The 11,129-nt window shown below is 50.6% G+C and overlaps 1 protein-coding gene across 1 annotated transcript; it reads right to left on the minus strand.

Moving 5' to 3' along the window:
• Window positions 1-5,323: 5,323 nt before the first annotated feature.
• On the minus strand, window positions 5,324-7,595 carry LOC306815462 (olfactory receptor 14I1-like; the record flags this gene model as incomplete). Its single annotated transcript, XM_079332019.1, has 2 exons — window positions 7,519-7,595; window positions 5,324-6,282 (listed from the first exon to the last, which is right to left on the minus strand). Exon 2 carries the CDS (start codon window positions 6,254-6,256, stop codon window positions 5,324-5,326), a length of 933 nt encoding a protein of 310 aa, XP_079188145.1. The 5' UTR covers window positions 6,257-6,282; window positions 7,519-7,595.
• Window positions 7,596-11,129: the final 3,534 nt, after the last annotated feature.

An 11,129-nucleotide genomic window follows, 5' to 3' on the forward strand; every position in this document is an offset into this window, starting at 1 on the left:
GGGCTCAGGGCTTATTTCCAGCCATGGCCAGCCCTGCCCGGCCTCTCTGCTGGCCCAGAGCCCGACAGAGCCCGGGGCAGGGCTGTCAGTGCAGCCCACAGGTGCCACGGGCTGTGCAGGAGCTGGCAGAGGCTGCCCAGCAGGGAGGCCATGGGGGACAGAGCCCCAGGGCTGCTGTGGCCCCACGGCACAGGGGCCGTTCCCACCCGCAATGCTCCTATCCTGTGCTGGGCTGCACAGGGGCTGAGCCACCATGGCTGGGCCAGCAAGCTGTCAATGGAGGTCAAGTTGGCCATTTCTACAGTAGAACCTTGTGGAGGAGGCCGTTTTGAGTGGCTCCACAGCTCAGGAATCCAACAGGGAGGAGAAGCCACAGAGATCCTGCGCAATGAGTGGGATCATTTAAACCTCATTGCCTTGGGCTGCTCCAGACTCCTTCTGCGTGATGTGTTGCACCACAGCCCTGCCCTGGGAAGGAAATTCCTTTGTCTTGCTACCAAGCTTGGGTCTCCTGCTATGCTGACAATTGATCCTTTGTTCTTAGTGATTCCATTGCATCACAGTGGTCCTCTTGGTTACATCAGACCCAGCTTTGTCATACTTGAACCTTGGTTCCATGAGATTCCATTGTATCGCAATCCTCTCTTGGATTCCATGAGGCCCTGCAGTGTCATAGTGCAGCCTTTGTTCCATGTGTTCCCATTGCGACACAATGGTCTCCAGTGCTCTGTGAGCCTTTTCTGTGAAACTGTGGACATTTGGTCCCATGCGATTCATGTTGCCACTGTCAGGAAAATCCACAAACCCAAGGTTTATGTCCAAAAAGGAGACAGAGAAGTTCTTCAAGCTTATTTGAATAAATCAAGAGATTTCACCAGGTCACATGCCCGCCGGGTTTTCTCTCTCGAGGTTTCAGAGGGCTCAGCCTCCTTTTATCCTAAAGTCCCAGCTGCATGTTGCCCTCTTCCTTTCCCCACTGTACCTTATGTACAGGGAAGGTACAGCCTTTCTAACCGGCCTGCCCCATATCTCCCCCTCAAACCTGGCATTTTCCCACAAAGTTCAGAAGTTAAGACTAGTGCAGACCCTTGTCTGTTTCAGGAGCCAAACTGTCTATCCATAAAAATTCTGCTGCCAAAACTCAGTAGAAAAGTTATGACAAATTTCTAAGACCTTGGCATTCATCCCTTCACCCATCAAATGATTTGTAAAGACATTAGCACATATCTTTCCTCTCAGACTGGTGTTTCCTGTGCTGACGACAGTCTTTTAAGCCCAGCCTTTGGCCTGACCTCTCTGCTGTTATGGTTTCATGGGCAGAGGTTGTTGTCTCTTGCCCCTTCCATGGGCAGCCTGGTGTTCAGCCATCTCCAGGAGAGCAGGGCCCCACCCCACATCAGTGTGACCTGTCTTTTTTGTCTTTTTGGAAGACAAAAGCCATCACTGGAAATGTGCCCTCCTTTCTCCATCTTCACAGGCATTTGGCCCTGCCAGGAGGGTTTGCTGCTGGTTGCCACAGGAAGAAGGAGACCACTGAGATACGGTGGGGCCCCATGGAACCAAGAGTTCATTGTGACACAGCAGAGCCACGTGAAGCCAGGGAACCATTGTGACACTGCGGATGCAAAACACCATTGTGACACTGGACACTGGGAAACTCATGGAACCAAGGGTCCACTGGAACATTGTGGGGCCTCATGAAACCTCTGGGCCATTGTGACACTGCATGGCCTTGTCAGAGCTAAGGAGACCATGGGGAAACTTTGGGGCCACATGGAACGAAGGATTTCATTTTGACACTGAGGAACCTCGTGCAACCAAGGGTCCATAGTGACACTTCAGGACTACAGAGACCATTGTTGAGAGTACAGAGCCTCAAGAAACCAAAAGTCCACTGTGACAAATCAAGGCCTCATGGAACTGAAACACTAATCTTAGAAAATTAGGATTTTAGTTACCTTGCTGTAAACAATTAAAAGAAGGGAGTAGTTGTCTGAAGCTTAAATAATTGATTGTCTGCCATTTCATGTTTGCTCAGCTGTGCTTACAGTGGGAAAAGGCAAAACTAGTGAGCAGATCCAAAGAAACATAGACAATACAACCAGAAACCCATTCTTTGGAAAACTGGGCTATCCCCAGAAATAATTTGTATTGTCAGTGATAGAAAAGGTCAAGAGTTTACGGTGAGGACGACTCGCCTTACTTCCTTCTTTTAAGACCCTTCCCCACGGAAACGACCCCAGACTTACTTTAGGAAGTCAATCTTGCATGCTTAATTGCTATTCAAGCTAATTATCATAGGAAGTTGGGAATGGGAGGGGCTGTTATTATAAATATGCATTTGTTTGAATCTTTTGATAATAAATAGATTTTGTGATCACCTGTGATTTTGCAGTGTGTTTTAAAGGATTGCCTCATGCTGCTGCCCAGCACTGAATAAACACACACTTTCTAACTTTAAATTGTTAGAGAGTCTTTTGTCCATCACAGTTGAGTATCGGTATTAGACCAATAATCATATTTTGGTAATTCAGAACCAAAAAGGGCATTGTGACTCCATGGGGGCCCATGGACCCAAATATCCACTGTGACAGTCTGGAACCTCATGGAACCAAGGGGTCTTCGTGACACTTCAAGGTCTCAGGGAACAAAGAAGTGCAAAGATCTCAAACATTCCTTGCAGGATTCTGCCTTGAGGAAAGGGAACATCCTCGCTGGCACCTTGGGCTGGCACACACCTGGGAAGTGTGTCTGTTTGCAGTGAGGAAAATTAAAATTTTTAAATTGCTCAAAAAATTAAAAAAAGGCAAAAACTCCTCCCCATCATTTGTCATCAGTCCTGGCTCACCAGGGAGGTCCCAGATGGCTGGAGGTGCCCATCCCCAAGAAGGGCTGGAAGGAGGATCTGGGGAACTCCAGGCCTGTCACCTTAACCTCGGTGTCCAGCAAGGTGATGGAACAGATCACCTTGAGTGCCATCACAGGGCACCTGCAGAATGGCTGAGGGATCAGAGCCAGCCAGCATGCAATTCAGTATTTGCATTGATGATCTTCATGAGGGCATTGATTGCAACATCAAGAAATGTGCAGATGACACCAAGCTGGGTGTGAGTGTGGATCTGCTGGAGGGTAGGGGTGCTCTGCAGAGGGACCTGAACAGGCTGTATCCAGGGCCCAAATCCAACCAGGTGAGGTTTAACAAGACCAAATGCCAGGTCCTGCACTTTGGCCACAACAACCCCTGCAGCGCTCCAGGCTGGGGAGAGAATGGCTGTACAGTGGCCAGGCAGAGAGGGAGCTGGGGGCATTGATGGACAGCAGGCTGGATATGAGCCAGCAGAGTGCCCAGGTGGCCAAGAAGGCCAATGGCACCTGGTCTGGATCAGGAATTGTGTGGCCAGCAGGACAAAGGCAGTGGTTCTTCCCCTGTGCTCATAATTGGTAAGGCCACACTTCGAGTGCTGTGTCCAGGTCTTGGCCCCCAATTTAGGAAGGACATGGAGGGGCTGGAGAGTGCACAGACAAGGGCAACAAGGCTGGTGAGGGGTCTGGAATGCAATTCTTGTGAGGAATCGCTGAGGGAGCTCAACTTGTTTATCCTGAAGAAGAAGAGGCTCAGGGGTGACAAGGTGCTGTCAGGGCACAGGTAGGACTTGATGATCACCAAAGACTTTTCCAGCCTGGCTGATTCTGTGATTCTCTGAAACCATCCCTGCAGCAGTTGCAGGATGAGCCCTGGGTCTTCTCTTCAAAAGGTCCAACAGCCCAGGTCCCTCAGCTTCTCCACACAGCCCCAAAGCCCATCCTGTCAGTGCTGCAGAGCCTCTCCAGCCCCTCCTCACTGCGCAGAACAGGGAGCCCCACACCCAGACACACCAGCCCAGATGTGCCCCCCTGGCCTGTGGTGCCTGTGGCAAGGGAGCAGCAGGAGGCACTGCAGGAGCCTGCAGACAATTCCTGAAGAACTTGTAGGATGATACTGCTCCCCAAGGGATGTTCCCATGGTGCCAACTCAAAAACTGAAATGGGAAGTGCAGCCATAGAGGAATGGGAAAATAGGGATGGACTGTTTGCAGGGGACCGGACACGGATGGGCAAGAGGTGTAAATGTGAATCAGGAAAGAAGAAAGAAAGGAAAAGTGAAGCAGAGGAAATGCTCATGGCAGTTTGAGGGTGGCTGCCAGGCAGCCCTGGCTCTGAGCAACAGTGTCTGCAGTGGGACTGGAAACTCACAGCTCATGGGAACAAACTTTCTGGCTGACTTCAGAGGCCATGACAAACATGAGTGGTTTCCCTTGTGTTCCCCAGCCCTTGCTGGCTCCAGGGGCTGATGGCATTTGTGCTCACTCAGTTCCATCTCCCCACAGCAGCACCATGGGGGTGCTGACACCTTCTCTGTGCAGTGCAAACAGGGGCTCCTGAGCCAGTGCTGCTGTGTCTGTGCCTGCAAGGATGCAGCACCTGTGTGAGCTGGGGGAGAGGCCAGGGCTGCAGAGGGGGGATGTTGCTGGCAGCTGCATGAGGACGCTCTGGGACACTGCACTGGGTTGTCCAGCGCAGTGGGGATGAATCAGCCCCTGCTCTGCTGCTCCTTGCCAGGGTCTCCCCCTTGCAGGGACCTTGCAGAGCACCAGCCATGCTGTTTGACCCCAGCCTGCCCACGGCCAGCCTGGGGCTGCTCACGGTGGTTTTCTCTGCTCAGCATTGGCCTGGCCAAGTGCTCTGGAGAGAGCCTGGGCAAGGAGCCTGGAGCCCCCAGGCCCTGATTTGAGGTGTCAGTGCTGCCCCAGCAGTGCCCATGGCCTGTCCCTGCTGCAGCCCCGGCACTGCCACCCCCAGGGCTGTGCCCAGCCCCGAGAGCACTCAGGCCCTGCAGCAACACGAGGGGCAGGAGGGCAGCGGGGCAGTGGCACGGGAGCAGCACTGGCAACACCAAGTGCTGCAGCTGCTGGGCACAGCTACTGTGCCAGCACTGATCTGCCCCAGCTCTGCACACAGATATTGCTGCTGCAGCTCCAGAGGAGGGAACACAAAGGGCATCTCTGGAGAAATCTTTACTAGCACATCTTATTTTCTTCATTGAAAGCTTCTGAGAGCGCAGTTCCTTATTGAAACAGTCTGTAGATTTCAGTTTATTAGAAGTGAAACAGAAAGAGAAATGGCAAAAAAAAAATGACCTTTATTTGAGGAAAATATTTAAAAATTTAAAATGACACACACACACGCAAAAAAAAAAAAAAAAAAAAAAAAAGCCTGCAACCAACCATTAAAGTGCTATCAAAATTTAATTTTTTCCAAGTGATTTTCAGAAATTGCCACTAAGTTAATACTTCTGAAATAATTTAGTCATCATTCTCCACACTGCAGCCTTGAGGTCCTGGTTACTCAGGCTGTAGATGAGGGGGTTCAGGGCTGGAGGCACCACTGAGTACAGAACAGATACTGCCATATCCAAAGATGGCGAGGACATGGAGGGGGGCTTCAGGTGAGCAAATGTGGCAGTGCTGAGGAACAGGGAGACCACAGCCAGGTGAGGGAGGCAGGTGGAAAAAGCTTTGTGCCATCCCTGCTCAGAGGGGATCCTCAGCACAGCCCTGAAGATCTGCACATAGGAGAAAACAATGAACAGGAAAAGCCCAAATACTAAACAGGCACTAAGAGCAATGAGCCCAAGTTCTCTGAGGTTTGAGTCTGAGCAGGAGAGCTTGAGGATGTGTGGCAGTTCACAGAAGAACTGGCCCAGGGCATTGCCATGGCACAGGGGCATGGAAAATATATTGGCTGTGTGCAGCAGAGCATGGAGAAAGGCACTGGCCCAGGCAGCTGCTGCCATGTGGGCACAAGCTCTGCTGCCCAGGAGGGTCCCGTAGTGCAGGGGTTTGCAGATGGACACGTAGCGGTCGTAGCACATGATGGTCAGGAGATAATAATCTGCTGACATGAAGAAAAGAAAGAAGAACACCTGAGCAGCACATCCTTCATAGGAGATGTTTCTGGTGTCCCAGAGGGAATTGTGCATGGCTTTGGGCACAGTGGTGCAGATGCAGCCCAGGTCAGTGAGGGCCAGGTTGAGCAGGAAGAAGAACATGGGGGTGTGCAGGTGGTGGCCGCAGGCTATGGCGCTGATGATGAGGCCGTTGGCCAGGAGGGCAGCCAGGGAGATGCCCAGGAAGAGGCAGAAGTGCAGGAGCTGCAGCTGCCGCGTGTCTGCCAATGGCAGCAGGAGGAAGTGGCTGATGGAGCTGCTGTTGGACATTTCTGCAATATGGGCATGGTGAACCACTGAGAGAAGACTTCTGCAAGCTGGAAAAGATTTTTTTGAGTGAATCCTGTGCAATTATATTGTGAATCCTCTCAAAACTACTTCTCTTCCTGTGGAGGAACTTCAGTAATTTTTTTTTTTTTAATACCAATTTTGCACTGCTGAGTTACTGCCTCTTCTTCAGCATTGCTCTCAGCCTGAACTCTGGGGAGTCTAGAGGGAAAACAGGGCTCCTGTGCCCCCATTGCAGTCAGACATGCTGGTCCCACACAGCTGCCCTGTGCTCATTACACCCCCCACTATTTCACGTTGATCAAAATTACAGTGTGCTGGAAAAACAAAGTGGATTCTTTGAAGGCTCCAATTTCAAAGTCAATTTTCCTAAACCCTTCTCTCTTTCCCTGTGCAACTGGACTTAGAAAGATATCCAGGGCTGTTCTGGCTCTTTGCTGCCTGGAGTTGTGCCTAGTAGGAGCTGTTTCTTTGTATCCAAGCTTGATATCCCTGCATCCCTGTACCCTTGCCAGAGCCCAGCCCAGTCATTAGGGCTCAGTTCTGCCCTGCACACCCCTCCCAGCACAGGGCACTGCCCTGGGGCACCTCCCTGGCAGCAGGGCCTTAAGGGCAGCTCAGACAAACTGAGATGCTGCAAGCCAAGGTGCTGCTGCTGCTCTCTGCAACCAGAGGAGGGTGAGGAGGCACTTGGTGAGGGAGATGTGAGGCAGATCTGCTGATGCCCAGTGGGACAGTGCAGGAGTCTCAGTGACAAAGACACACCTGACAGCCCTTTTCCCTTTCCTTGAGAGAAAGCTGAGAGCATCCCTGGACATGCAGCACCATCTCCACAGCAGGAGGAATCTGCCCTGACCGGGGTTGCTCCTTCCACCTCCAACTTCTCCCCATAATCCATGGGGAGCTTCCAGGCAGGCTGAGAGCTGTCCCTGGCAGGTGGCACATGCCCTAAGCATGCCAAGAGCCCTGAGGGCTGCAGGAGGTGCTCTGCAGGACAGCCCTGGGCAGCCCTGGCTGCAGCCCCAGCTTCATCCTCTGCAGCTGTCCCTGGCAGCAGGACCCGTCCTGCCTTGTCCCTCTGACAGTGCCCAGGATAGTCCTGCTCTTCAGCACATCCTCCTCCTCCTGTGACTCAGAGAAACTGTTAGAGTCCTCCTGACACATCCCCCAGGCTGTGGGCTGTGCTGGCTCCAGGAGATCCCTCCAGGAGCACAGGGGACATTGCTCTGCACCCACAGACTCACCATGTCCAGGGCTGTGAAGATGTTTCCCCAAGTGAAGTCTCAGCTCAATGTCTTCCCAGTCCGGATTGCCTTCAGCCTGTCTGTTTCTGGCTCCTGTCCCCTCAGTGCCTGCAGGTAGTGCCCTCAACCCTGCTGGGCTGGGAGAGAAGCAGCTTCTCAGCAGAAATGTCTTTTTGAAGCTTTTCCTGGTTGCCATTATCTCCCTCTGTGCCAGGAGACACAACACAATGACTTTGATGACCCTCTCAGGGGTTTGGTCTTTTTTAAATTAGATTCAGTCCCTGAGAGAATGTTTTTCAAAAATCCTCTCAAGAACTCAAAATTAAATTGAAACTCGAAAGTTTCTTGAACTTTTAATGGGTCTCAGTGAGAGACAGGACTGAGAAAGTTCCCCAAGGTATAAGTTAGAGCAGAATAATGGAGGCATTGGTGACAGGTAGGAACAAGGAAAGTAAAGGTGGCTCTGACACTGAGCAAACCTGAATGTGTTTCAGAAATGCAAAGGGCCAAGGCCTGAGCTCCAGCCCCTGACAAGGCAGATCCTGTCCCTCCTTCATTGCTTAGGGCTCTTCCCGGGCCACTGAGCTCTGGGGATGTGCAATGCCAAGGGCAGGACCATGGGGCGGCCCTTGCCAGGCTGCTGAGCAGGGACAAGGAGGCAATGAGGCCCCAGCACAGCAAGGCTCACTTGTCCCCTGCTGGCCTCAGGCCCAGGGCCAGCAGCCATAGCCCAAGTGCTGCAGCAGTTGGCTCTGGCAGGGCCTTTCAGCTGCTGCCCATCCCTGTGCCCTCTGCAGCCCAGGCTGTCCTACGGTGTCCATGCCCTGCGCCTCTGTCCCTGCAGGCTGTCGTCATCCCCCGGCTGCCCCACCTCGCTGCCCCTTCCTTTGCTGACAGCTCTGCATCCTGCCTGCCTCTGCCTGGCCACACAAAGCCTTGGGATTGATACAAAATGGTTAAATTCCATTTTATACTGTGCCTGTGAACTTTTAGCACAGGATCAAGGCATGCAGGGGCTGTTTTCCCAGCAAGTATGGTTGGAAAACAGTAAGAATACACCTGAATGAAGGGTGTAGTTACAGAGAAATCAAGGACAAATTCTGGGAACTTGGGGTAGATTTAATGGAAATCGGTAAATTGTAATACACATGTAGTGACTGAATATAAACAACTCACTTATAGAATCAATTGTCCACATAATGTTAGTAATTATCCCACATTGGACCTCAGGCATGAATAAATGATATCCTCTTCAACACCAAATTGGAGTTAAGGAGTCTTATTCTGGTATTTCAGGATGTGGCTGCAGTGGCCTCTCAGAATTGAGGATTCAATTGTGACACCTTGGAACCTCATGGAACCAAGAGGCCATTGTGATGCAGGAGACCCTCCTGGAACCAGGGACACCATTGTGACACTGTGGAATCTCATGGAAACAAGGGGCCATTTTGATATTTCCTTGCCTCATGCAAGCAGGAGCCACTGTGACACCATGGGGCCACATGGAGCCAAGGGGGCATTGTGACACTGGGGATCCAAGAAAATCACTGTGACACTGAGGAACCTCATGGAACAAGGGTCCATTGTTACATTGTAGAGCTCTGTGGAACCAAGGGGATCATACAGAGACTGTGGTGCTCCATGAAACCAAGGGGCCATTCTGATATTGCCGGGCCTCATGGAACCAAGGGGACAATTTTAACACCAGGGGGCCTCCTGGAGCAATGGAGACTATTATGACCTAGAATCACAGGATTAACGAGGTTTGAAAAGACCTTTGAGATGTTTAACTCCATCCTATGACCTAACGTCACCTCATCATCTATACCATGGCACTGAGTGCTTCATCCAGTCTCTTTTTAAATGCTCTCAGGTGTGTTGACTCCACCATCTTCCTGGGCAGAAACTTCCAGTTCCCAATCACTCATTCAATGAAAACTTTTTCCCTGATGTCAAACCTAAACTTCTGCTGGGGCATCTTAAGACTGTGTCCTCTTGTTCTGTCAGTGATTGCCTCTGAGAAGAGACCAACCCCCACCTGACTACAACCTCTGTTCAGGTAGTTGTAGAGAGTCTCACAAGAGACCATTGTAACCACTGGGACCACTATAGCACAGCAGGGAATCAAAGGGACCACAGTGACAGTGTGGGGCTCCATGGGACAAAGGAGCCATTCTGGCATTGTGGAACCAAGGAGAGCTTTGTTACACTACAGGGCCTCATGGAACCAGGGAGATCGTGATGACACTTCGAGGCCTCGTGGAAGCAAAGGACCATTGTGGCACTGCAGGGCCTCATGGAAGCAAGGGCACAAGAGCGACCCTGTGAGCTCCAAGGGACCAAGGGGCATTCTCACACTGCAAACCAAGAAGACCATTGTGATACTATGGGGCATCATGGAACTGAGGGTCCATTGTGACACAGCATGGCCTCATTAAACCATGGAGGCCATTTTTACAATTTGAAGCTTTGTGAAACAAAAGGGCCATTGTTGCATTTCAGGGCCTTATGAAACCAAGGAATCCATAGTGACACCGTGGGGCTCATTGGAACCAGGGGGCCATTGTGACAATGTGGACTGTCATGGAATCAATGGTCTGTTGTGACACTGCATGGTCTCATGGAACCATGGAGATTATTGTGATACTTTGCAGCCCATGGAACCAAGGAGTCCGTTGTGACACTACAGTTCCCCATGGAACTAAGGATTCCTGTAACAGTCCAGGACCCCATGGAACCAAAGGTCCATTGTGACCCTGCAGGGCCTCATGGAATCCTGGAGGCCGTGATGACACTTTTAGGTCTTGTTGAATCAAGGGGCTCTGCAGAGCCCCATGGAACCAAGGAGAGCCTTCTGACATTGTGAGTCCCCAGGGAACCCAGAATCCATTGTTATACTGTGGTGTGGGAAATGCAGCCACGGAGAGCTCTCAGGGTATTGTGCATACACTACCAGAGATAGAGATGGATGCAAGGTTTGACCTAAGACCCTGGAGAAAGCTGAGAGAATTAGAGCATTAAAGTGAGATGGACATAAAACAAGAATATAAGTTGATAGTTTAAGTAAAAATACATTTTAAGCCAACAGAAATATGCATTATGTAAGCAAAGCAGTATATTAAGCAAGATAGTAAAATACTTTAAAGTTTAGCAATAGAACCTGTTATAAAGTTAGCTAGAGGTTTAAGATGTATCAGTCTAAGTTTGTGAAGTGTTATATGATTGGTTAAAAATGACACACTGCAGCAAAGCCCTGGAAAGCAAAGCAATTAATGATTGGTATAAAAGGATGCTAGCAAGCTTTGTAGAAGTATTTGATTGGCTAAAAAAATATATGTACCAGGCATTGTAACTAAGCATTAAGTTGCTTCTGGTATTATGTTGCTGAATCTAACACCTTTAATGTCTCACCCTTTGATGAGGCTGATGCTTTGAGGCAATAAACCATCTTTTATAATGTCTGTCAGTGGCCCCGTCTCTTGTAATATTTATATCCCAATACTGTGGTACCAAGGAGAGCCCTGTGACACTGCAAGGCCTCATGGGAGAAGGGGAGCCCATTGTGACACACCAAGGACTCGTGCAGCCAAGGGGCCATTGTGACACTTCAG

The sequence above is a fragment of the Erithacus rubecula genome, assembly GCF_903797595.1.
Source record: "Erithacus rubecula genome assembly, contig: scaffold_137_arrow_ctg1, whole genome shotgun sequence".
Taxonomy (NCBI): domain Eukaryota; kingdom Metazoa; phylum Chordata; class Aves; order Passeriformes; family Muscicapidae; genus Erithacus; species Erithacus rubecula.